General features: G+C 39.6%; 2 protein-coding genes across 3 annotated transcripts; both read left to right on the forward strand.

Annotated features, from left to right (window-relative positions):
- Positions 1 to 279: 279 nt before the first annotated feature.
- pnkd (PNKD metallo-beta-lactamase domain containing) lies at positions 280 to 8,591 on the forward strand. Its single transcript, XM_033613606.2, has 9 exons — positions 280 to 454; positions 965 to 1,080; positions 1,414 to 1,526; positions 2,849 to 2,907; positions 3,282 to 3,374; positions 3,716 to 3,879; positions 5,307 to 5,393; positions 5,596 to 5,711; positions 7,022 to 8,591. Exons 1-9 carry the CDS (start codon positions 297 to 299, stop codon positions 7,193 to 7,195), a joined length of 1,080 nt encoding a protein of 359 aa, XP_033469497.1. The 5' UTR covers positions 280 to 296; the 3' UTR covers positions 7,196 to 8,591.
- Positions 8,592 to 11,543: 2,952 nt separating this feature from the next.
- Positions 11,544 to 22,167, forward strand: gmppaa (GDP-mannose pyrophosphorylase Aa). 2 transcript variants are annotated; one of them, XM_033618240.2, is made up of 13 exons: positions 11,544 to 11,676; positions 12,334 to 12,431; positions 13,235 to 13,338; positions 13,779 to 13,971; positions 14,172 to 14,231; positions 14,319 to 14,449; positions 14,596 to 14,610; positions 17,172 to 17,306; positions 17,639 to 17,736; positions 17,814 to 17,860; positions 18,026 to 18,118; positions 19,662 to 19,830; positions 20,458 to 22,167. In XM_033618240.2, the coding sequence occupies exons 1-13, from the start codon at positions 11,637 to 11,639 to the stop codon at positions 20,556 to 20,558; spliced, it is 1,284 nt and encodes a 427-aa protein (XP_033474131.1). In that variant the 5' UTR covers positions 11,544 to 11,636; the 3' UTR covers positions 20,559 to 22,167. The 2 variants fall into 2 exon arrangements, with proteins under 2 accessions (XP_033474131.1, XP_033474132.1); XM_033618241.2 differs by lacking the exon at positions 14,596 to 14,610.
- Positions 22,168 to 27,643: the final 5,476 nt, after the last annotated feature.

The following is a 27,643-nucleotide window of genomic DNA, read 5'->3' on the forward strand; positions in this document are numbered from 1 at the left end:
ATATTTTTTATTTTATTTTTGTTTTTTTCGAATACTTTATTCAACAATACAATGTACTGAAAACGTCAGGTATAAAACAAGAACACAACAATAAACGAGAGCTGAAAACAACTGAAAGTAAATAAAAATTATATTACTAAATATTAATTTTCAATTCTTATAATAGATAAAGTAAGAACTGCCATTATGGGAAAAAACAAACAAAAAACAACAAAAATTAATTTTGAAAAATTATTTTTTCGAAAGTCGGTGGTTGGCGTGTCACGTATTACGTCATCACGTCTCGCTCAGAGGCTATGGCGCTTCCTGACTGGATAGTAACACTGGTAGCCGCCGCATCCTTCTTGTGTTTCTTATGCTTATGTGTCCGCTACAGACGCAAAGGACAGCTGCTGTGGAGGAAAGCGTTGAACAAAATAATGGCCCGCACGGAGAAGCCGTTGTTCCGAATCGCGTGAGTATAAAATTTGCTTTTTTAATAAAATAACATTTTGTTGCTATCATTCTCGTTAGCGTAGCTCCCTAACATCTAGCCATTCAAAGGAGGCCGTCCCACCAAACTGCATTCAAATATGTCCCAATTTTAATTTGCTCAGCCAGTCGACAAAAGTACGCTGACATTTTGGTCTGAAGCCTGTTTTTAAAGTGGTAGTAGCTACTGTGTCTTGTTCGGCATACATACGAGCCACAAACATATGTTTTAACGAGCAGTTTTTATGATATTAGACTTTGTTGTTTATAGTAACATGCTGAAATTAACTCATATTAGGTGAGTTTAATGAGTCGAAAAGGTGGTTATCTTAGTGGTACTTTAGCTAATGTAGGTTGCACTTTACCCATGCTAAATTTGCAGATGTTTTAGTTGAGGAAATGTGACCCCCTTGTCTTTTGAATGACAGTGACTACATAATCATCCCCTGTTCCCAGACACAATGTTTCCCTAGCTTTTTGGTCTGTCTCCCAGGTACACACTTTACACCAGGACCAGACTTGGCTACATGTACTACAAGAGACAAATGAGGAAGGCCCGAGAGCATTACCCTGCTGGACACTCCACAGCTCAGCCCGTGGAGTTCAATGGTATGCAGCAGTCTGGATTTTACAATTTTGTTGGAAAATATTAAGTGCCATTAACAAAAACAGAGAGGCCATGTCTGTTGGTGTTCAGGATAATAGTATTTTTATTACCATAAGTACAAAGGTGCTATAGTTTCAATTTATTGTACTTTTACAACACAGGGTTGCACAACTTAATGCAGTTGATGTTCCTTTTATGCTACACAAGAAAACAAACAAATGTACTTTGATCCTTATATGTATATCTTTTTAATATGGCTACTTCTACCATACTATATGAAAAAGTTTAATATTGTCCTGTATATTTAATTTAGGATTTTTTTTGTCTGCCCACAGGTATCAAAATAATTCCCATCCCAGTATTGTCTGACAACTACAGCTACCTTGTAATTGACACAGCCTCCAGTGTTGCAGTTGTTGTCGACCCTGCAGACCCTCAAACAGTTCAGGTGAATTTTACGACTGACAGTTGTGTGCACTGTGTATAGATGTTATTTTACAGCCATTTTTTGTCTTTAAGGGGCTTTCGGATCTGTGTTGTAATGATAGACATTTTCCTTTGCACTTAGCCCTCTTAGTGGGGCAGATAACCAAAACAATTGTGCACATTGTGATGAAAATAATTGGGTATGGAGCCATCTTGAATTGTTAATATGGAGGCCATGGCAGCCATTTTTCAAAGTGGCCACCAGCAACAAACGTTGTCTCATGTGTGATGGATATATTTTGATATTGAGGACACAATTTGTTAAATTTATTTACCATACCATTATGAATTGCCTTTATCATACACCCCCACCCCACTCCCCATCATGGAAAATTCAAGATGGCCACCAGTTTTCAGCTGTGAGGTGGACTGCAATTTACAATGGTATAGTAAATAAATTTAATTACGTCCTCAATATCAATCCCACATAAGAAAACTGTTGTTGCTGGCCATGGCCACCATATTGACAATTCAAGATGGCTCCATATCCAGTTACTTTCAGAATGTCTTTGGCTATAAGTGTACCAAATTTCAGGCTTTTATCACAAAGTGCACAAGTCCTCCCTATTTTTGAGCTAAGCTACTCCACTGTCATGTTTTGGGTTAAAAAAAATGAAGGGCATTGGCTCTATTTCAGTAACATTTTGTAGGTGTACCACACCTTTAAAGTGTTGTCAAGGGTTGGATCAGTTTTACCTGAAAGAGGCGAAATATAAACTGAAATCAATATGTGGATTATAGGGGACAATATAAAAAGAGAAAGAGCATGGTCGAAGTGATGCTCTAACAGTTTGGTTATATTACAAGAAAATGGCTTGTTGAAAAGGACTCATAATACAGTGCAAATAGATAGGTACTATGGGAATGGAAAATTGGTGTTGTGTGTGTGTGATTGTAATTCGTGACCACAAACCTCTTTTTATCAAGCTCACAATCCCGCCTCTGTGACAATCATGCCTTTCGCTTATTTAGTTGGGCATTGTAAAACGACTCCTCTGATTTTCCAGCTTTTCAGTTCACTTGTTTTTTTTCTGAACTTAGAATTTTATGTATTTTACTCCAGCTACTGCTATTGATTGTCAATAGCTGTAGTTGTTGTGAATGAGCATGTTTGTGCATTCTCAGCAGCAGCCACTATGAGCACACAAGTAAAATTACTAATTTTAATTGCCAACAGTCTGAAGTATAATATTTTGCAGCTCAGTGGGCTTTTGAATAAAATGCAGCTGAAGTGTTGTTTTATATGGTGTTTGAAGAAGAGTCTAACAGCACGTATTTTTTCAGGCAGTTCTTGAGGAAGAGGGAGTGACTCTGGAAGCAATACTCTGTACACACAAGCATTGGTGAGTTTAACAGTTTAAGGCATGCGTTATATTTTAATTTGGGATTTATTATTAACATATTAAGAGGGGGGTAAATATACCAAATAAGACAGATCTTAAAAACAGTGTACTATATCAAGTGAATATTGGTAAACATGCAGTTGCTAGTGTTTATATTTTAGCATGTATAATACCCAATCAAAAGGAAACACCCACACTAATGCGAATACATTTGGACATAACATTTATACGTCAGATAATCTTTCTAAACTTAAACTAACATAAAGAGTATGTGGTTGAAATTGCTTAGTGTGCATTTGCTGGCCAGAGCAAACGCTCAATTTTCTAATGTGTCCACAATACTGGCAAGCATCTGCTTTCTGTTCCATTTACAGGGATCACAGTGGGGGAAACAAAGGGTTGAAAAGGCTTCACAGCTCATGCAGAGTTTATGGAAACGCAGCTGATAACATTCCTGGCCTCACACAGTAAGTCCCTGCTCGCACACGGCCAGGTGTGTGTGCACATATGAGGAATTTGACTCCAGTTCCTAGTTTCTGTACACACAAACAGACGTACAGCTTGGTGCTCTTTCTCCTGCTGTCTGTCAGCAGTCATAGCAGCTGACTTCATGGTACATTATCATGGTATGATAAACTGCTCCCCCACGCCTTGAGGCCAGATAACTAGTTGTTGTCCCATTTGTTTAGATTGGCAAGTACGTTTTAACGTTGTATGATTATTTATTGTTAAATAAATCAATTGGCTCTAACTGTAGCAATTTACTTCCCATTGACCCTTTCCACCTATAATTTCCTTGTGTCCTCAGCCCTCTCTCACATAAGGACTCAGTAACAGTTGGCCGTATGCACTTTAAGGCCCTCTTCACTCCGGGACACACAGTGGGCCACATGATCTACCTCCTGGATGGCCGGGCGGTTGACGCTCCCTGCAGCCTCTTCTCTGGTGACCTGGTGTTCCTCTCAGGGTGTGGTAAGTTACAACAGAACAGGATCCATAGAAATTATCATATAGAGCTGACATTGTGGTTCACAGCAACTTGCTTGTATGTTGTACACAGAAGAGGACCAGAAAACACACAACAGAGATCTCTGTTATGTGTCAACTTAATGGGAAGCAACTTTTCACATAATCTGGGTCTTTGTGAGCCACATTAATTGACCACTGACCAACTGTAAGAACATAATGAATTGTCTGTTTGCTAATGCTAAGATAAATAGGTGTCATGTTCTCAATAGGTCAGTGAAAAGAAATGCATGTCCTCACTTGTCCTCATGCAGAGATAGGATATGTTGAAACATTAAGTTTCTTTGCATTTCAATTTTTAATTCTATGTTGTGCCGATGCTGTGATTAACGTGTGGTTAGGTTTAAGCACAAAAACACTTGGTTAGGGTGAGGAAAACATTTTTTGGGCTTAAAATACCCAGTGTGGTCGGCAAAAACATGCCTGGAAGTGTCCTGATGTGTTGTTCAAATGTGTTGTTGGTTTGTCTCGAGCAGCGGTCTGCTGCTGTCTGCTGCTTGGCAGCAATCTCGCCTAGGTACCACTGCGATCCACCATCCCCTCCTCATCCTCCTCTTGATGAGAAACCCAGCTCATATACATATCATCAGAATTACGTCACATTGGAAACATTGACATGATGCACATGAAACGTACAAATGTAACCTATCCGTGGTTTGCAGAGACACACGATACCAACATTTTATTCTGGTGACTGAGCTGGCAAATACCTGGTGGCTTACCTAAACCATAGACCTCAAGACCAGTTGTTTTGTATGGCTCCTATCTGTCTCGCACAGGGAATGCATTTGGAATTCATAGCTTTGGCTCACACACCTATTTTTGATGCTTACACACTTAAACACACAGAGCTCCTCCGCAGGCACTCAAGAGCAGGATGTCCAGTAAACAGAGAATGTATGTCGCTGTCATCCCTACTGAACACTACTACATGCAAATCATACCTCTTTCTGTTTTTGTCCAAGCATGCAAACTAATTTTGCTTTTATAATCCCAAGTTAACATAGTCTGTAAATATCCTTATAGCATGGCTAATGTTGAATACTGAAAATTAAAATTATTGTAAAATATGAATAGCCCATGGAGGTTTTTAGTTTTGTTCATTATACAATACCAGCACCTTCTGTGCTATTTGGGGTACTGCAGAGCTACAGTGGCATACAACCAGTTTTATTAAGCACAGCTTAATGTGCATTTACAGTATGCATGAATAACCTCTATTACTTCCGATGACTCAGAAATGGGTCATATTTCCAACTGACCAATTCATAGTGTGTTCATTTTAAAGTCTGGCCTTCTAAATGCATACAATACCATCTAAAATTTGATGTTTTCTTGAGTTGAGTAAATCCTGTTGCTGGTGTTGTTTTCAGGAAGGATGTTTGAAGGCAGTGCCACAACAATGCTGTCATCTCTGGACACAGTCGCCTCCTTGAGTGATGATACGCTATTATGGCCCGGTAGGAAAATCATCTCAGTTGTCAGGGGCTCTGTGTCGGGGTTTTTGTCACGTAGATGGTGGTGGTACTTTTATAGAGGTAAAGTCAGACTGTTATTGCATGGGGACTTCTGTAGAGTATAATCTCTAAAGTGTGGTTATGTGCGTGAGCATGATTTTTTTTTTTTTTTTTTTTACTCTTTTGTCGACTGGCTACCCCCCAGGTCATGAGTATGCAGAGGACAACCTACTATTTGCTGCTGAGGTTGAGCCTCGCAACGCTGCCAGGGAAAACAAATATCAGTGGGTGCTGCTGCAGCGAGGCCAGAAGCTGTGCACGGTGAGAATGATATATCGCCATTGTTATGCCTCTGTAGCACGCCGTTCCAGAGAGGATTCATGTTGTCCAGCACCTGGGAAGAAGGTTTTATCACCTGCCTACAGTGTATGTGTTGTCAGTGCCCGAGCACTCCTCTCATCCAAGCTCAAGTCTCATCTGTGATACAGTCTGCAGCAGAGCAAAGGGTCACTGTTGAGTGAAGTGCCTATCCAGAATTTAGATTAGTTTTTATCTGACATCTATACAGCATGGCGCTAGAGGCAGTTTCACACATTTGCAATTTTTTTTAACCACAAACGTTCTGGCTTGTCTTAACAGGAAAATCGCAGGTGTTACTGCTAACATTAACGTTGGCTCTGTTCTATTCAAATGTCCCAGTAAGCTGTAACAATACCAGGACCCTGAAGCTGAAGCTGCTAGATTAAAGTCAGCTAATATTAATTAAATTTTTCCACTAGCTTTTTGACAATGTTACAGTCTATTAGCTGTGTACTTAAATTTGCTTTGTGGTGGGGAAGGAGGGCTTTACATTAAATGCTGCTTTCAACTTCTTTGATCCAGGGTTTCATCAAGATTTAATAAGTTTATTGTCATTATACAAGCTCTACGAAATTGCAGTTGCACCAGCCTCAATAGATACATTGTATTTAAGACTTCATTCATATTTACAAAGAATAGAATAAGGCACAAATGAGATAAGAGGTCATAAATATTGGCAGTAAAAAGTACCTGAATCTAACAATAGTGCAAAATGTAAGAAATATCAAATATAATACAGTAATGATAAAGTACAACTAACAAGTGTGTAAAGCAGCCAAAGTCCAGTAAAGGTGCAGTGTGACACATATGGAGTGCTGTGTATGGTGTGGTAGGTGTAGGAATACTGCACAAAATCGCTGGCTTGGAGTGACATGTAAGAAAATATTGCATAAACTCCAACGATAGCAGCTCAGTCTTGCCAGACTGAGGAGACGTGTGAGTTCAGCAGTGCCACAGCTTTTGGAAAGAAGCTGTTTTTCCGTCTCGATTGGCAATCACTGTGGATTATGCTCAATTAAATGCATAAAATGGAAAGCTAAAAGGTGATTTATTGTTGACGAGGAGACATTTTGCAGCATTTGAATCGGGGCAGAGGTGCAGAAACGCAAAGCCGTGCCGGTGTAAGTTGGCAGGAATCACTCGTTACCCCACAATTCTCTCTCGCAAACGGATGAATGGCATGTGAATCATTGTGGCTGCCGGAGTGAGACAGTGCATATCAGTTTTGAGGAGGGCTGCCTTTTTTTTTTTGACGTGCTCTTCATTTTCAGAGTCCCTCCACCATTGGAGAAGAGAGGCAGTACAATCCTTTTCTGCGCAGCCACTCTGCGGAGCTCCATCTGGCCCTGGGCCTCCAGCAGTTCCAGGATGAAGACTGGACCCAGTTTAGAGCTCGGGTGCTGGAGGAGCTGCGAAAACGCAAAGACCTCTACAACAGAAGATAGTACAAGAAACACTACAACTACACCGGCGGACAGAGGAGCCAGCTCATCTGTACTGGACAGTGGTATGTTGTAAAGGAACGATGAGCGGAGCTCTGAGGTACTGAAAAAAAGGCTAAATCTGTTTAAAGAATCTGGTGAAGGGGCATTAAGTAATTTTTGACCTTTATCAACCTGGATCAGAGACCACTAGGAGCATAGTCACAATTTTATCATGACATGATACTAATCAATAAGCTGATTACCTTTCCACGTACTGTACATTATGCTGATTTTTTATTTATAGACAGAACAATGATCATTCATTGCCTCTTTTACATAGTGACATAAACACTAACGTAGATTTGCATGAATAGCTTTCTGTTAGTTAACAAGTAGTTACAGGCAGATTTCTGGTGTGTGAAGCAGATCTGCACACTACATGGGTTAATTTAGCATGTTAGGTACTGTATTTTTTTACTGCACAGCCTGGTTTATATGAGCTAATACAGTGTTTTAGAAACCTTACATTAAGATATTAGGTACGCTGTTTCACATTTTTTATTAGTTGCTGAAGAGTAATTAGCTTCTCCATGGGAGTTGTGATTTTGGGACTTGAGTATTGAGTAGAATATTTGATTTTGTCGTTTTTTTTTTTTCAGCAATAATGGTACGGTTAATTTAACAAATCAGAGACGCTCTTTGCTGTCAGTAGCACAATGTACAGAAACAAGGTTGTACACTAGCCCTTCATGTGAATCTTTGTTAGCTGAATCTAAGAGCCAGTTAAATGTTGGCTTAAAAGAGATGATGCTGACGTGAGGTCTTTATGATGTTTTCTTTCCCCAACAAGTTTTATGTTATAGATCCCAGGTATTAGAGGTGGAACACATTTTCTACTTCAGCCTTTATTTGTACCTTTCAGCAAATTAGTTTTTGCCGAACCAATTGTTCATCATTTAGAACTGTGTTTTTCAAGTGTTAGTATTTGCACCACAGCAACATATGTGAAGGATGTGACTGGTATTGTAGTGTATAAAACATGACTGAATTGCTGTTAAAGGGATGACTGGTATCTAGTGTTAGAATGTAGAAAATTAAACGCACAGGGTGATGTTGAATCAGCCCATCTGCTGGCATACACACCCATGTCTTACAATCACTTGGATTTTTGTTTAAAATGTGTCATATTAAAGAGTAAGACAGTGATGGATAATCTTTCATTTTCTTCCTAATATGAGAATACAATGTGACATTGACTGTGGTACTCACTTTAAAATTCCAGAGGTGTTTTTATAGCCAATTTGAAGACGTTGGAAACCAAAATTGTACATAATTTTTTAATATATTGAAGGAATTATTATACTGTGACAATACGATGGAATAATTTCAGTATAATAAACTGTTTTCTTCCCCTGTACATTTGTTTCTGTTGTGTCTTTGTGTGATTTTTCTGTAAAAGAAACATAATGCAGCCACTGTTTAGGTGGAGATGGGCCAGAAAGCAAAGGAATAAACCTTTAAACTTTTGAGGAGCTCCGAACGCTCTTCAGATTCCTCCGTTTCTCCTGCAGTAGGGCTTGTATCAAAGCACCTTGTCCCCTGGTGATTGTCGACTAAAATGTTATTCTGTTTGTTTGATGCAGACTCCCATCTTATTTGCATATGTTTGAGTTATGAATACCACCACATGGGAGTCTGTTTTACTTCAGGTTACGTTTTAATGAGGAAATATGAAAGTAAACTCCTTCATTAGAGCCCTGTATGTGGTATTTGTTGTCTTTATGAGTGTTCAAAACTGACAGCTGAGTTATTTTTCCCACTGCTGTAACTTCCCTCAACTGAAATTAGAGAGTAACCTACTTTATGCACATGCAAAAGATACAAAGGTAACTGAACTTTGTGTTGACAAAGCAGGGAAATGAAACAGAACAACCAGCAGCATGATAACAAATCAGTGTTCTGTGTCTTGGGTCCACCTCTGGTATTCAAAGTCATCTTTATAAATCAGAGGGACACTGTTGTTTGTAGAATTAGCTCTCAATACTTTCACAGATACATTAATAAAAAACATTATTTAACCACAACCAGAAACTGCTGCCTTGACTTACACAAACTCAGTCTATCATAAAGCCATGTACAAAATACAATCCAACATCTCTTCTAGGGCAACGGGCATTACTATTCCCTTTTTATTTTATTATCATTCCTCCGTTTAGGTCTTTTAAACCAAAGACATTTTGACATGTCACAGTAGTAAAAGCACAGGTGTAAATAATAAAATTAATGATGGCTGAACTCCATTGTGAATTTCGCCCCAGGGATAAATAAAGCGTCTAACTATTTAGCTGCTTCAGAGCACTCCTTAATGTTCGTTGTAACACCTGTGCTTTCCCTGCCATAAGTCAGAATATCTGCTATATAAAAGGCCCCTATCACTGATTCAATTTTTGTAAATCAAATAACTTTTATAACCATGATTGTACAGAGGAAACAAACATATAACTTGACAACATACCTCTAAGTGACAATTTCACACAAGGAACTGGTTTATGTTTTTGCAGCAGTCAAGAATGTGAAAAATCATTAAATGTAACTGCTTAATACTTCAGGAATTTATCACACATACAGTACACTTTCAAAGCATTTTTACAGGACCATATTCAGTAGCTGTTGCATTTATTAAACAAGACCATTTTTGTTAATGTTTTTGAACATCAGCATTTGCCAAGTGGACAACAGACTGTCACCGTTTAAACTTCATAAACTGTTTTCTGATTGTTTAATACATTTTAAAGGAAAACCATTAATTTATCTTTTAAAAATGATAAATACAGAAATCCCTTTGTTCGATAGTTCTGTATCCCCTTATTGGACTATTAATCAGTTATTTATTATTAATCAGTTATTTATTTATTTTTTCATTTTGGATCCTTTGCTGCCTCTTTTATTGATCATTAAATACAGATAAATATTGCATATCACCCAAAAAACACCCACTGTAACAGGTGTCCTTGTAATGTGTATGTTGCTCTAATCCCCTGGTTCCTAACCTGGAGGTCCTGACCCCCATTAGAGGTCGCCAAAGCTTCATGTGGGGTTATGAGGGCTTCTTAATTTTAAGGGATGTACGAAATTTGTTTTAAATATACAGTAGGCCTATATCTCAGGATTTCACTCATTTCTGTAGGAAAAACTAAATTGGTTTAATTTTAAGTTTAAATTATAATATCATTTAGCCTGAGATACACACTTATGAAAATCTCACAGGATAAGGGCATTGTGAAGACCTAAACACAACCTACACTAACAGAGCTTTCAGTCTCTGCTAAACAGCTTTGCCCTGCATCAGAAAGGTACGCAGTTAAAATAACCACTGAGCTAATGGAGAAGAAAACACTGAATTTGTCATATAAAAAGCCTACGAGGTAGGATTGTTCAAAATAGAAATATGTAATACAGACAGTTGTGTAAAAAGTTCCCAAGGGACTGTTCTTTACCTATGAGGGAGAGGGTGGTGCAAAAAGTGAGAGGCATGTCAAATAATTTTTTAAGCATTGGGGGAGGGATTAATGTTTTCAATTTTGGCTCAGGGGAGGGGCATACAAGTGAAATGGCTGTACCTTGTATTTATTTTATTACAGATTTTTAAAGAAAACGCCTTCGGAGGCATGTTTTCTTTAACTTTAAAAATTGCCAAAATTACACCATTAATCATAACCAAAACTTGGACACAACATGTGCAACAGATGCTTCTGTCAGCAGAAACATAACTGAGACTGAGTTTAAAATAGTGATATTTCAACCAACACACTTCTATGTCTCATTTAAAATTGAGCCTTTTTTTTCAACTTCAGGATTTCAACTTCAACTTTTAACTTTCAAACATCAAGGGTAAGTTTTAAAAATCGAATAACTAATGTATGGGGGTTAAGGGAGGCTCAAGAAAAAATATTTTTAGTTTTGGGACATTGGAGTAAAAAAAAAAAAGTTACACCCCAGCCACCCCTGTTCTGTGGTAAGTAAAGAACAGTCCCTAAAAATATCAGGAAAACTCTGTAATTTTCACAGGAAATAATCTGCTCGAAATTCATCCAAATTGCTCGTTTTACACAAACTTCCTGCAGTTATTGTCTCCACTCTTTGGGTGAATTGTCCAGTTTATCAGTTGTTCCGTGCTGTTATTGTTATGCAGTGAATATAATATGAAATATCTATAAAATATTACCTAATGATAAAAGAGTTGTCCTTTAAAAGGGAGAAAGGTTGGGAAACACTGCAAACCGCCCCCACCTCTCTATAATCTCCTCCACTCCGTTTCATCACGTTAATTCCGCTCCCTGTTTTCACTCTGATCTCGTCGACGTCACAACCAGGAAGTGGATACGGAAATACTCACCAAGCGGCTACAGGTGTAGTCTTCAGGCAGGACTTGTCTGTCACAAAACATATCTTCTCGGTCAACATGTTGAAGGCTGTTATTTTAATTGGAGGCCCTCAGAAAGGTGAGAATAAATCTCCTCCTTGTCGTGTTTTGTATTGTCAGCTGTGCGGGGTTAAAGCGAAGCTAGGTGTGCTAACATGCTAACAAGACATCCGAAGACCCGCTGAGCTTGTTTATATCACTGACGTGGCATAATGAGGGGGCACCACATAAACATATGGACACAGAACATTTTACTGTATAGCCTAATATTGTTATGACCACAACACTAACTGACTGACTAACGGTGAGAGTTACTAGTGGCTCATTTAATCACCTCATAAACCCATTATCTCTCATAGCAAGTGACCGTACTCCAATTTAAGAATGGCGGCTTTTAATATTACTGCTCATTTATTACAGGAATACGTTAAGAAATGCTTTTAATGGTGGCGTTAGGACACACTCATAAGTTCGGCATGACTTCAGTCCACCATGCAGTTCAGAAATACTAACAAGAGAGTAGAATAAAACCAAGTTGAGACACCAGCCTGTCCATAAGGATGGTGATTTAAAATACCACATTTCTGATAGGGTTTTCTTTTTATATCAAAGGACATGACATCACCTGTAATGTAGTTTAGGGCTCTGTGTAGTTTTGGTGCATACTAGAAACATGACAAAAAAGTGATCTGCATTTTAACCTGATGTGCAAGTAATGGCTGACATTGCTTTGCAGGCACAAGGTTCAGGCCGCTGTCATTTGAGGTGCCCAAACCCTTGTTTCCAGTAGCAGGTGTACCCATGCTGCAGCATCACATTGAAGCATGTGCCAAGGTGGGTGTAACTGCAATACTTCAGTACTAGCACAGGTAGTTTACAATGCAGGGCAATTGTGGAAGTAGATTGTTTGAAAGTAACATGGATACGTCATATAGTCAAGTAGCAGATTGCATTTAGTTAGTAAACAGATGCTAGTGTTAAATCTCAATTAAATCAAAGTAAAATGAAATTCAAGTTAAATCATTGTGTTCTCGCATATGGTTCCCAACTAGTGGGTCTCGTTCCAAAAATGGGTTGCGGGTCCGTTCCAAATGGACCGCAAGTGACAAGTAAACATGTCTGGGTTGTAAAAAACTCTTTCTCTTTCTCTTTAGTTTTTTTTTTTAAAAAATATGATGAATTTCCGACACAGAGCTGTATTTTTTAAGTGCTGTTTCCTGCTGTAGAGTTAATGACTAATGGACAGCTACTTGACAGAGACAGTAGTCTAGCATGACGACATGGCCAAACTGTCATGCTGAATGTATTCAACTGTGTGGACCTTGAAGGAATGACTAAGGAGAAATCTGGGTCTCATGGCTGAACCAGTCGGGAACCACTGTTCTAGCCTAACTGGTTGTTAAAGTAGTGAAGAGCATGTCCTCCCAGTTGCTGGTTGGCAAAAAAATTTCTTTAAAATGCAAGAGTAATAGACACCAAGAATGATAACGAGGTGCTGATCACTAGCAGTAGACTTGATCATAGAAAACAAGTGTTGCACACTCTGGCTCCATATACATTTATTTTATTTTCATGACGTTTCGGCTCTTGGGCCCTTAATCTGTCAGTCCAGTAATAAACATCTTTTCTGTTACAAGGTACCGAATATGAAGGAGATTTTGCTCATCGGCTTTTATCAGCCAAATGAAGAACTGACCAGATTCCTGTTTAATGCACAGCAGGAGTTCAAAATTTCCATCAGGTAAACAACAGAGCTCAAAAACTGGTAAACAAAAATAGCTTTTAGCTATCTCATTAAACAAGTACAAGCATACCTAGTTACTTGCATACAGTGTATAGGTATATTATATTGTGTAAGTAATAGTAGGAGTTATGAGAATGTACAGCTAAGGTCTAAAGTAACACTAAGACATTATGACATGACAAGAATTCTTCTTTTTCTTAATTACACATCATTCATTAAACAGTAGAGACCAGTTGCAAACCTTTTTTATATTTCTGTTTCTCAGCTGCTCTGAACTGTGATGATATTTGACAGAAGCACTGTACCTAATATATTGCTTCTACTTGTACTTTTTAAGTTAATGTTTTCTGTACAAGTGGTGGTACTTTTCCTGCTGCGGTGCACTGCTGCTGCCGAATGACTGCAGGTATGCTGTTCTTCCTGATTCTGCACCACAGGTATTTGCAGGAGTATGCAGCCCTGGGCACTGGAGGGGGCATCTATCACTTCAGAGATCAGATTGTCTCCGGCAGTCCAGAGGCTTTCTTTGTTCTGAATGCTGATGTTTGCTCAGCGTTTCCTCTCGCAGAGATGCTCAGCTTCCAGAAGGAACATGGAGAACCAAACAGCTTTGTTATCCTTGGGACAACGGTGAGAAATCATTATTGACAGTTGTTACTGTCTTTAATAGAACTCGTGAAATGTAGTCAGAGTAGAGTTCCAAAAAGTTTTTCTGTTATTTATTTTTTGTTGCTTCTGGCATGCTGAATGTAATGAAATATCAGATCTGGGTTTGTTGATTTCAAAAATTTGATGTATCCTAAATTGTGCTGCCATTCTTCTCTCATCAGGCAAACAGAAAGCAATCCATGAATTACGGCTGTATTGTTGAAAATGAGGAAACAAATGAGGTATTTAACCCTTCCTAGTTTATTTTCCTTAATACTCACTAATTATTATTTAGCCTTGAAATAACAAGTACCCCTTTTCTTTTTCAGGTCTTGCATTATGTGGAAAAGCCGAGCACATTTGTGAGCGACATCATAAACTGCGGCATATACCTCTTTAACCCCGAAATCTTCCAGCATATCGGTGCCGTCTTCCAGAAGAACCAGCAGGACATGCTGTTGTGAGTTGAAGCTCTCCCTCACGGGGATCTGTGAGTGGGAATGCATGTTAATACCATTTATTCCATCTCTTTGCTTCTCTTCATTTGTCCTTTTTCCTTCCCTTCTCCTCCTCGCCATGATTTCTGTTTGCTCACACAATCATCAGATATCCATATGATGGGTAAGTTGGTACATTTAGGCTGCACGGTGTAGTCATAGAGCACTTAGCGTATGGTGTGAGCTGTAGAAAGATAACCCATGTTAAGGCTGAAATTTCACAGGCTGCTTTGTGAATGTTGCCTGTGCCCTTTTTTGCTATGCACTTTTTTTGGCCAAATTATGCACCTCCTTGCAAGCAGCTTGTCTTTATGTATTTATTGATTTATTCTGTCTTTGGGCAAGTTTTGTCCTTGAGATGGGCACTACGGGGTCTTTGCCTGTCAAAGATTAAAGGAGGAGTTTGACGTTTTGGTAAACATGCTTATTTATCTTGCTGTAACTTTGTACTGGAGTATTAGATGAGATGATTTATGCCACTCTCATGTCTGTTTGGAAATATGAAGCTACAGCCAGCAGGCAGTTAGCTTAGCTTTGTACAAAGACTGGAAAGCATGGATGTAGACTGGATACAGCATTGGAGGCGGGGCCTTATATAGTCCCATGAAAGTTGCTCAGAGGCTTATGAAACCAAAAAAGTTTGACTTCCACAGTATAAAATTACCCAGATCTTCTGCATCGTTGGGCCCATTGAGCACGTGCACTAGAGACTTTTCCAGCTTAGCAGCCAACTTCCGGTTTAGCCCTCTGCTAACTTGGTTGGGGATAAAATGTAGGTGGATTTTGTTACCTTTGGACAGAGGCAGGCTAGCTGTGTCCAGTCTTTGTGCTACACTAAGCTATCTGGCAGCTGGCTGTACCTTCATATTTAATGGAGAGATATAAGATTATCAGGCTTCTCACCTAACAGCCACAAAGCGAATACAGTTTTCCCAAAATGTCTAAGTTTTGCCTCAAGTCCTAGAGTTAAGACAAAACATTCTTTGTCTGGTATAATTTTTGTCCAGAAAAAATCAACCTATTGTAGCTCGCTCTTTCAAGTGTCTAACACTGCATCCTGCATTTTGCAATGGTCTGTTCATCTTCTTAAGGGCAAGCACTCAACTGACTTCCTCACATCTATTTTTATTTACTTTTAAGTTGTTCCTGTTGTTTCTCAAGGTTAGCTAGCAAAGACTTATAAGATGTCTCGCAGTTGGAGAAACTTTATGTAACACAGTTGCCGATGAGAATTATGTAACAGTCTTCTATTGTATGAGTTCTTGCTTTGATTGTTAGTTGCTACACTCCCAGCTGTGTTTTTCTTCTGAACATGAGAAAAGCTTCCTGTCTGATCACAGCCTAAATGTGCATGTGGACGGACTGGTTGCTCACAGAAGCCATAATAACACATGGGATCAATACAGGGATTTGATTTTTGTTTTGTTTTTTTTCCCAATTTGTGGAAATATGAGGAATTTTTTTGTGTTTTCAAATGTTCACTGTGGTGAAGGAGACCTAACATCTGGCACCCCGGTGACACCTGAAATATATTACAAAAGGTCAAACCACGCTGTGCATAATTCACCTGCTGACATCAATAGCACTTAAATCAAGCCGCGCACTGAATCAGCAAAATTGTCGAACACATCAGAGATACTTGATAGAAATGAGATGGTTTATACTGCAGAAATCTCTAGGGGAGCACTTTGCCTCTAACCACATCCCCTCCTTTTTGCTAAAACTTCGATTATGGGTGCAATCCTTTAAAATATTCTTTTCATCAATATTTAACACTGTTTCATCTTGGGGCTCTCACAATACACTATGCCAGAGACCCTGATTAATGTGGAACACGTAGACGCTTCTGCTTAAGTTTTGGATCACTACTAGGTAATCAGCTTTGGTTTTAACCCAGCACTGACACCATCAAAGTTAGTATCATTGATGCATTTTAACTCACTGCTCTCATTTTATTCTAGGGGCGATGTAGGAGGGCAATAAGTTCTTGTTTATTTTTTACTTGGCTTTAAGAAAAGTTTGGAGCTATTGGCTCCACTTGGATGGTTTGAACCGGATATTACAGAAATATGAAAGACTTTTTGAGTACAAGTGGAGTAATGAGAAAAGGAACTCATCCTTAATTCTTAAAGTATTGCTTTTTCTTTACTGGCATAATTTTTAGTACAAGGAAATGATAATACAACACACACTGTATATATAAATTGCTTATTAGGTAGTCAAGCAGAATGATAAAATTGGTCACAAAAGACTTACATAGGTTTGTTTGTGCTGTCAGTGTCACTAGTGACTGTAGATATAGAATCCTTGCCTGCAGTGTCTCATCATCTGCCTACTATTTAGGTAGTCATACAGTACATCCACTTTACTGTAGGGACAGCACTTTGGGGAAATCAGCTGCCTCATTTTAAAAAAAAAAAACATTTCACTCAATTTTTCAAAAAATATGGGGAGAAAACATTGATATAATGGCAGCCGTACCCCGAGAGTTTTGTTATTGCAGTGAAAATTGAACTAGCTAAATGCAATTTTCAGTTTACAGTGTATTTTTCTGTTGAGATCCCAACTCTGTCTTGGATTTCATTCTAACCCCTAACTCTGTGCGCAAGATTGTATTTTAATAAATGAGCCCCCCAGCCCTGGTTTGTAACTCGGTGCCATAAACTGATGATCTGTCTCCTGCAGAGAGGAGCCAACCAACGGCTGGCACCGAGCAGAGGCCATCAGGCTGGAGCAGGACATTTTCACTGCCCTGGCAGGGCAGGGCAAACTCTACGTGTATAAAACCCTCAGCTTCTGGAGCCAGATTAAATCCGCAGGGTGAGTGCACATGTCAGAAATGCTGTCACATTCAACAGGACATATATTTGTCTTAGTGACAACCCTGCAGCCTGTAAAAAGGTTGGAGGAGGAGAGAGACATTGGACTGTCATACATATCGGCTTAAATGGTATTTATGAAAAATGACGGTGTGGTCAGATTGAACACAGCTGAATACTATTTTTATTCCTTTTGAAGGATTCCTTGGTTAACATTTAAACATTTAAAATGTGCTTTAAACAGCAGGACCATACATTGCTGCCTCAATCCAAAAGAAACATTGTGATATTGATAGTGTAGATACTGATGCCTTTTTTGAAATCTTTTCCCAGATCTGCAATTTATGCCAGTCGGTTGTACCTCAACCAGTATCACACAACTCACCCTGAAAGATTGGCTTCAAATAAGGAGGGAGGTCCCAAAATAAGTGGTAAGATTCTTTCATCTCCTTTTGTTTCTGTCTTGTATCAGCGGCAAATCTATTCATACTTTCTCCCATTTCTCCAGGTAATGTCTACATTCACCCTACAGCCAACATTGACCCCACTGCTATGGTAAGCATCCTTCCCTATTGTGTCACACTTTGCACCGTAAATACACAAAAATGAGCAGGAACCTTTAACAGATAACCATTTTATGAAAAATATCCAGCTGTTATTAAAGGTTAAAAAGTGAAATACAGGTGTATCATACTTTTTATTTTTCCTTTATCAACCCAGTTGGGTCCTAATGTCTCCATTGGCACTGGAGTGACAATTGGTGCTGGGGTCAGAGTTCGAGAATCCGTCATCCTTCATGGTGCAACTCTACAGGTAAGCCCCTGTGAAATGTCCTCTCTTTCCTATTACTGCCTAAAAAGGACCAGCAAGGGCTTGTTGCAACACAGGACTCACCCTAGAGCCTTTTCCACATCTGTACTGGTTAGGTATTTGGTGTCTTGCCATGCACCTCATTGAGAGTACACAGTAGGAACTGTCTAATATGAAATGATAGTGCTATTTTCAATTGATTGCTTAATGCAGTCTGGCTCATAGGATATAGACTGTGGGTATAAGGCCTTTTATTTGCTACCTACTTCAGTCTCAAAATCCCTGTCGCTAAGTAAAACTAGTCTCGCTGTTTTTCTCAACACGTTTTAGCGCTGCATGTGAAACAACAAGTTAAGAGGTAGCAGCCATGCGAAAATGTCTTTTACAGTTTTATGTGGTGTTTTCTTTTGTGGGTATTTCTCCATTTTAATGCCAGGGCTCGCCTCCTCACCAAAACAAGTTCCTTTCTGACATGATCTCACAAGAGCGCTGTTGCTGCATCCTGGGCTGAGCGTCACCCAAGACATTTGCGATTAGTTTAAAGAAATACAAAAAAAAAAAAAACATTTTTTTTTCCCCTTAGTGCTGAATTATGATGGGTTCAGCCCTCGCCTTTCGTTTTCCTCAGAGCCTAACAGTGTCTAACAACACAAGACACACTACATTTTGTTTTCCACAGCTGCTTTGGTTGTTCCATCATCTGCCATTTCTGGTACTGGGGAGAGTAACTGCAGAATGATCTTTGGTAACAGGAAAGCTACCAATAGCTACCAGGGAAGCAAAAGTGCCATCCTCTTCCTGTGTAGGTTGTGTAATGGTTGACGCACCTCCTTTGTGCCGTAAATCTTCCCGTGACATTAAACCTGCAACATACAGAATTGCATAGTGAAAACAAGGCTAATAGGGAATCGGTCTAAATGCTGGTGGTGTCATTGTTCTACAGCCATTACATTGTGCAATCAACACTGACTTCACAATGATAAGCTAAAGCAAAAACCTGTCTGTTTCCACTTCAAATAAGAGCAGTCTTTGCTGAGAATATTAACTTCACTTGCACTGTAACCTCCAACTTTGGAATTAAAGTGGGACTTAAACTGAGTGAGCTGAAGGCAAATTTATCTGGCCATTCACTGCCGGTGACATCTTAACATTTTATTAGAAACATTATCCACACTTCAACAGTGACTTGTCTAGAATTTATCTTTAAGCTCTTCTGTCACTCCAGAAATATTGTTGCCTGTGCCTCTCACAAAGATGTCATTTTTAACGATTTGGAGGCTGGCATAATTTAATCCAATGTCTCCAGTGATGACTGGGTGCCTTCAAAATGAATTCAGACTGCGGGTGACTTATTGGCTTTTATTGCATACTGCCTACAAGGACAATTTGTTAGCTGAGCTATATTTCTAAATAAACACTACCTGTTTTTAATCTGAAATTATAAGTACTCTGATTTGGCCCTGATCACTGTTTTTTTTTTCCTCCACATTTCTAATACAGCACACATTATGGACACCTGAAAACCCATGTCGTTTTTTTCCTGTAGGATCACTGCTGTGTTTTGAACAGCATTGTGGGATGGGACAGCACCATTGGCAAGTGGGCAAGAGTAGAAGGAACGCCGAGTGACCCAAACCCCAATGATCCTTTTGCAAAGATTGACAGCGAGACCCTCTTCAGAGACGGAAAACTCACACCCTCCATTACTATTCTTGGTGAGAGTGCTCCGACCTGAAGTGAAACTTGCCTTCCTCAGATGCATTGATAATTATTCATTGTATTCAGTATCGTAATTGTATTTTTGTCTTCAGCGTTTTGTTATAGTTCTTCTTTTTAAAAGTTAACGAGGGGAAATGCTTCTGTTTTCTAAATTTTGGTTGCATAGACAAGGGTTACTCCTGGGCCCATGCTGGGATCGGTCCCAGCAGTTGTCTAAAGCATGTATTTGAATAGTAATGTGACATATTTGTGCATGCATTTGTCTTTTTCATTTTCTAGCAATAAGAGGCCAACATGGCACAAGCATCACTGAATTATAAATCTGCCATCGTCTATGTTTTCAGTGTTAATTGTTTTGAAATGTTTGCACTGCACTTCTCAGAGATCACTTGTTAAAACAGTACATCCATCGATGCATCGTTGTCTATTATTGTCTATTCATTTTTGATTTTCTGTAAGTTTTATTCAGTGATGCTCCCCTTTAGCTCCTCTTGGACAAACCAGAAATTTAAAATAGGTCACATCCTATACACCATAAGTGTGAGTTACTACTGATGTATAATTCGTCCTCTGTACTGTACCACACTGCACAGACTAAATACAGCCTTGCTTTTTCTTCTCAGGTTGTAATGTGACCATCCCTTCCGAGGTGATAATACTCAACTCGATTGTCCTCCCGCACAAAGACCTCAACCGCAGCTTCAAAAACCAAATTATTCTCTAGTTAATCTTCCTCAAGCTTTTGTCCACTTACTGTCACCGATGAAGGATGCTGCTGGACGCACGCCGGCACTGCCTCTGAGTTACTGTATATAAGATGTCAAAAATGAAGATAGGGGACATTCATTAAATAGTTTTGAAAGATAGATTTTTATATATTTGTCCTCGAGCCTTTATGCATCATTGGGTGTCAGCAACGTTCGAGAGAGGCTAATCACGCATGTTGATTCACCTTGAAAAGTGCTGTCATGCCAGAGGTTTATATTGGTTTTTTATTAACTTTACCGAACTGTAAAATTACTGCAGACACTAGTGTAATATATTTGGTTGGATGTAATATGATGTTAAAAGAAAAAAAAGTTTATAGACAACCATGCTGTTTTCTCAAGGGCACCCTTGATAAACTTGAGACTTGTTACTTCAGCATGAGAAGAGGAATTATTAGAAAATAAAAATCCCTCGCTACTGACTGTGGTTAATTTTTAGAGGTGATTATTTGTGTGGGGCTCTGATTAAAACCGTTTAGCATCTTCATTGTTTGTCTCAAAAATTGACTGCCATCAAAATAAATCAGCGGGCTTGAGATTTACATTGCAATCAAGTGATGTTGCCTTTTAAAATGTGAACTTAGCAGGGGGCCTTGAGACTCTGCCATATAAGCAGCAGATACTTAAATTGTGCATCCGCAATCACTGGAGGAACTGTTCCAATTTATGGATACAGCACATTAACATTTACTTATTAAGCCCTCGAGCACTCATGATCACTTCAGCACTTTTGTTCCAATTATTGCAAAGAGAGTGTCTATTAAGGAGCGATGTAAATTATGATACTGGAACTGCAGTATAATATATTTTAATCAAGTCTCCTCACAAACTACCCTCCAGTGAAAGCGGAAAAAACAAGTTTAAGTACATTTTTTTAATATAGTTTATTTCAGGTTTTATATGTAGGTGCCTGTGCTTTCCATTGTTGATTCAGGTGCCTTAGTGCTTCCAGTAAAACTGCCTCATGCCAGTCGAGGGCCCCTCATTACACTGTTTTTACCCTCTTGGTGGGATGTTCAGTAATTGGGCTTAAACCCCTGATGCTCTTCACATAAAAGGCAATCCTAAAATTCATTAGATCAGATAGTGTTTTTTAGATTTTGGCTTCTCTGCTCCTTTAGTTTTTGTGACAGCCTTTGTTGTCTTTGTGGGGTTTTTGAAAAGGTTGTTGTCATTGATTTCTTAATTTTAGGTTATGTTACATTCATTGTTATCACCTGACAACATTTAGAGGTTTACTGATACCATTATTGATTAATATTATAATTTGACATAAAAATGTGTTAAATGACTGAATGTGTTCATGTTTGTTATTATTAGTCTTTACACTGTGACGTAATGCACAGTGCAACGCTCTGTGTTGACAAGCTTAAGTAGGAGATCTGACATAACAGGCATGTTAAAATATTGTTCATGTAGAAGTATGTGTGATACCTTTCTTCTGATGAGCATTAACACAAATTAATGGCATTGGGAATGGTAACAGTACTAGTGTTGTCTAGTCAAACTTGACTGATATGCAGTGTTTATTTAAATAAACAGTGTTGTACATCAGTCCAAACACCAGCAAATGTTTACATTGTAGCTTTTTGCAATTATTTCATTTGTAGGGATATGTTGAAACTTTGTTTCAATTTTCAATTTTATGTTTTGACAGCAATGTGGTTAACATGTGGTTATGTTTAGGCACAAAAAAGCACTTGATTCAGGTGAGGAAAGGTTGAAATACCTTGTTTGATTGCTACAAGCAAGGCTAAAAAGGTCCCGACCACTCATTGAAAAATACCTACTTTTGTCACCACAAGCATGGCTAAAAACCTTCCGTACCTGTTGCTGAAAACACCTGATTTTGTCACTACAGACATGGCTTAAAACTTTCCCTACCTGTTGCTGAAAACACCTGCTTTTGTCGCTACAAAGATGGCTAAAACCTTTCCCTATCTGTCGCTAAAAACCCCTGCTTTTGTCGCTTCAAACATGGCTAAAAACCTTCCCTACCTGTTGCTGAAAACACCTGATTTTGTCGCTTCAAACATGGCTAAAGACTTTCCCTACATGTTGCTGAAAACACCTGCTTTTGTCGCTACAAACATGGCTAAAACCTTTCCCTACCTGTTGCTGAAAAACACCTGCTTTTGTCGCTACAAAGATGGCTAAAACCTTTCTCTATCTGTCGCTAAAAACCCCTGCTTTTGTCGCTTCAAACATGGCTAAAAACCTTCCCTACCTGTTGCTGAAAACACCTGATTTTGTCGCTTCAAACATGGCTAAAGACTTTCCCTACATGTTGCTGAAAACACCTGCTTTTGTCGCTACAAACATGGCTAAAACCTTTCCCTACCTGTTGCTGAAAAACACCTGCTTTTGTCGCTACAAAGATGGCTAAAACCTTTCTCTATCTGTCGCTAAAAACCCCTGCTTTTGTCGCTTCAAACATGGCTAAAAACCTTCCCTACCTGTTGCTGAAAACACCTGATTTTGTCGCTTCAAACATGGCTAAAGACTTTCCCTACATGTTGCTGAAAACACCTGCTTTTGTCGCTACAAACATGGCTAAAACCTTTCCCTACCTGTTGCTGAAAAACACCTGCTTTTGTCGCTACAAAGATGGCTAAAACCTTTCCCTACCTGTTGCTAAAAACACCTGCTTTTGTCGCTTCAAACATGGCTAAAACCTTTCCCTACCTGTTGCTAAAAACATCTGCTTTTGTCGCTACAGACACAGGGCTCGACAGTGTGAGCGTTTCACTCGCATTTGCGACTAAAAGTAGGTGTGTGGAACTGTAAAAAATATTTAGGGGCACGTGTGCGCATAAAAAAATCAGCCGAAGCAGCCTATATTTTTGTCAATAAAAAAATATGATAATCTAACCACAAATGTTGGAGGAACTCCAGCCGCCTTCCCTCTTCCCTCTTCCCCATGTGACACGGTTAAGAACCACACCGCCCGCGGAAGCGCCGCGAATAGCCTCGAAGCGCCGAGAAGTGAAGCCAGTTTCCTTTCGGCGTCCATGTTAACCGATTGTGTCATCCACACCGGCCGCACCGCGCAGCTCCGCCGCCGCCCCTGCAGCCATCATTTCGGCGTCTGGTCTATTTTCTGCGCGAGCCGCGAGCTAATGTGTCAAGCTGGGTAGTTACCCATGATGTAAAAACAGCCCCAAATGTGACGGAGACAACAGCTGGGAGCAGAACCGCTTGTCGACCAGCGTGGAGAAATGTGCTCTGGCTCGCGGGAGAATTTCGGTGCGCTGCGCTTCGCAGGCAGGGCAGGCCCTGGCGTTATGGCCGGTTTTCCAAGCCACTGTCGGCACAGTGAATAGGCCTATAGTCCCACTGTCGGCAGCGTGGAAATAAGTCAAAGTGTGAAGGAGACGGACCGGGAAAAGCGGCGGACCTCCGGGGAGGCCTGCTCCGTTCTCCCCGCAGTTAGGTACCGTTCGCCACGGTACCGCTGCTGAGCAGGATGGAAATAAGTCCTGCAGAGTTTCAGAGGACCTGGAGAATGTTTTAGGATAGTAATAACATCAGTGTTTCCGCTACATTCGTTATTATTGCCGTTGCTGCTGCTCCTTCAAAACATTTTTGCAAATGCACCACCACTCAGACATCTGTGCACTTGCACAGCGCAGCAGCCAGTGAGGAGAGCAGCGGTGAGGGGAGTGGGGAGTGGGGGAAGGCTCCTATTTAGGGATGCACCGAATATATTCGGCCGAATATTGCAAAAAAAAAACAAAAAACAACACATTCGGTATTCGGTGGAATAAGTGAAAAGCAAGGTCGAATAATAGCGGCGTGTTTTGATAACGCAATCAAACAGCGTGCGGTGACGGATGGGGTAAAATGTCGGCAGTGAGGCGATAAACAACAACGGCGAATCCCGCCGGTTGTGGGTTGAACGGGGGTCACAGACACGGACAGGAATACGTATTCCTGTCAAATACGGCGCATTATAACGGCTTACCGGCGAAGAAGTCTGGCTCCAGGTGAATAACTTGTTGTCATGACTGCCCAAAAGTACCTGAACAGCTGAGCCATGGGGGCACACAGTATGTGTCTTATCAGAGGAGAAACTTTAGGGACTGTTCATTGCTTATGAAGGGACTGTCAGGGGAGGAGGGTGGCTGGTTGATTTTTATTTTATTTATTTATTTTATTTTGATCCACCCTATGTTAATCACTTATTGATGCTGTTTTTGAAGTACGAATAAGTCAATAAGTAATTTATTCCATTGAAATATCAGTGATGTATTATAGAAAAGTGATTTATCTTTTTATAAATGACAAAAGGCACATCTGCCTCAGAACCATGATACTTTCACTGGTATTGTACCATGGGTCCCAATTGAGGGATGAGGAAACACTGAACATTATAGGCTATAAGATAATCATATTGCAGAGATATATAAGATAATAACATTAAAGACAAAATTAAATCGCAATATTTTTTCAAAACTTGTTGATTTTACCTTTCTGTACATTTGTATACAAATTCATTAAATAATTTTGCTTGTAAATGTCTATTTGCATCACATTTATTACGGAAAACACATTATTTGATCAATTTACATTGTGCCCCTAAAGTTCTTTGTGCACTCCTTACTTTTTCAACTTAGGAGCACATGTGCTCCTTGGGGAAAAAAGTTAGCGTCAAGTCCTGAGACATGGCTGGAAATGTCCCAACCCCCTAATTAAAAATACCTGCATTCGTTGCTGCAACAGCTGGAAATGTCTTGACCATTTATTAAAAAATACCCGTGTTTCTTGCTATAAACATGGCTGGAAATTACCTAAATTGTCATTAAAATTACCTGTTTTTGTTGGTGTTGAAAAGGGTTCTGCAGGTTTACAGTCGTAGTGCCTAGACGTCACGCCATCCACCATCCCCTCCTCCTCCTAAAGAGAAACTTAGCTAATACACGTTATCTGAACTATGCTGTATATATGAAAAGTACCAGTGTAACATATAGGTGGTTTGCAGAAATGTGCACTTCCAACATTTTACTCTGGTGACTGGGCTGTGAACATGATGTTAAGGAATTTCTTTTGTGTTCAAAACTTCCTGCCTTTTTAGTTTTTGAAGAAAAACCTGTCCAGGACGTCAAAGAAGTGTCTGTATCCAGAGTGTACCACGTAATAAAACTTCAAAACCCCACTGGTGCTGTTACTATCTTGATATCCTTATTTCCTCCACACTTTGTTTTCTGTGTAATGTGAAAGATGCCGGTCGCGAAGCATCTGCACGGAAAACACTGTCAGTTCTTTTCAGGGGGGGGACAACGTGTCAAACTGAGACACAATCAACATAGCAAAATGCTTCTGAGATGCTGCAGTTCAACAAAATTCAAAAACAAATGCAAATTGCAGGGCCCCCTGTGATACTTCTACAACGACTCAATCATCTCTTGCCTCTGATTTACAAACTGGGGTCACTTTCACACTGCACTCTCAGGGGTAAAATTGGACAGAACCAGTCAGCATCAAACAAACTACTCAGCAGCCATTACAAGTAAAAGACCTGGTGCTTCACTGATGCTGAAGCCTTAGATTTTCCAGGCGACATCCAAGTGGTGTTGGATTACATATTTTCGCTCATTGATAGTTCAAAAATTGTTTCTCTTAAAGGGGAATCAGAGAAGAAGCAAACACATGATGAAGCAGTGTAGTCTAGTAGATACTGTGGATGCTTCATGACCACAAAATTAGACATACAGCACCAACACAGCCTGCATGTAAAGCTCAATAGAAGTATTTGTTGAAGGGCAGCAGGATCAGACTGAATTACACAGAAGGTGTTGTATTCCCATGACATATTAGCTACTCATTTCAAGCTTATATACTAACAGCTTTTGTAATCTGACAAGTCATTGTTGCGCCAGGAATAGTGTTTAACACAGGGCGGTCAGTACAATATAACAGGTCTTCTGTAAATGAAGCGTGAGGGAAGCCAAAGTGTCTCGATTAGCCTCTGGAAAGTCTCCTGTGACTGGATGCATTCTGTTTTTAACAGAAATCTCTAGTGAGGGCACATGTTAGAGTTATGAGCTGATCAGAGGGCAACAAGATGTGACAGGACAGGCATTCTGTAACTAGAAAGGGAAATGAGGGAATGAAACTAGCCAAGGTGCTTATAAATTTTCACATCAGTGCCAATTTAGTAAACTAGAGCTGCTGGAGATATCAGGGTGTAAGCATACAATGATAGACAAACATACACATGGGATATGTAGAAGCATGCACACAGGTGAAATGCATTTAGGCAAAATGATCTTTCCCGAACTTATGAAGCAGCAATACTTACCTTACAGCCTGCAGGCCAGATAGAGTACTAGGTGGCATGACGACCATTTTCTAATTCACAATGAAAATAAATGGATTCACCCAGGGTACTTTTTTGTACTTTGAATGTAAATAAGGTGCCAGAATGCATAAAAAGCATTAAAATAAAGCTTTTGTGTCTAGATTTGCCTCTTAGCAAAGATGCGTAAGGACAACAAACATGGAAAGGTTGAAAACAGGCAATTCATTTGTAATATATACACATAATTGTTACTGTGTCTTTATTAACTGGCTGCTGGTCTTAGGACATTTTGGAAAAGTGGCCCTGGGGTAAAGCAAGGTGAGTATCCTATACAAGAATGGCAGCGTGTAAAGAAAAATGCTGATTGATGATTGATATAATTGCATCTATCACACTGACATTTTGGAAAGGAAATAACCTGCACTAAAAGGATGAATAATTATATTGATTACCATTAACTCTGCACTCCATTTCAAGGCAACTCCCACTCTGCTGGATCCATTTGTCCAATAGATACCAAAGCCCATCTGACCTATTATGTGGCCACACTACCAGTTGCTTTGAGGCCATGGTTACATTGATCCAGCCTGTGCGTGTGTGTCCCTCTGAAGGCTGCAAGATAGTGTATCCAAAAAAGACTCGTTGTATGAGTCTCATATTAGGATAATGATGCTTAGACGAGAGTGCGTCTTGATAAACAGGTCTCTCGATCTTCAGCATTCAGCTCTTATGCTTGCCGCT

This window comes from Epinephelus lanceolatus, chromosome 14 (assembly GCF_041903045.1).
Source record: "Epinephelus lanceolatus isolate andai-2023 chromosome 14, ASM4190304v1, whole genome shotgun sequence".
Taxonomy (NCBI): Eukaryota; Metazoa; Chordata; class Actinopteri; order Perciformes; family Serranidae; genus Epinephelus; species Epinephelus lanceolatus.

Bases quoted from the DNA above. Each gene is read 5' to 3' on its own strand.
- gmppaa (XM_033618240.2), top strand. From the start codon at position 11,637: ATGTTGAAGGCTGTTATTTTAATTGGAGGCCCTCAGAAAG. The intron at 12,432-13,234 runs GTGGGTGTAACT...TTCTGTTACAAG, and splicing joins ACATTGAAGCATGTGCCAAG to GTACCGAATATGAAGGAGAT. The intron at 19,831-20,457 runs GTGAGAGTGCTC...TTTTCTTCTCAG, and splicing joins ACCCTCCATTACTATTCTTG to GTTGTAATGTGACCATCCCT.
- pnkd (XM_033613606.2), top strand. From the start codon at position 297: ATGGCGCTTCCTGACTGGATAGTAACACTGGTAGCCGCCGCATCCTTC. The intron at 2,908-3,281 runs GTGAGTTTAACA...TTCCATTTACAG, and splicing joins CTCTGTACACACAAGCATTG to GGATCACAGTGGGGGAAACA. The intron at 5,394-5,595 runs GTAGGAAAATCA...GCTACCCCCCAG, and splicing joins TGATACGCTATTATGGCCCG to GTCATGAGTATGCAGAGGAC.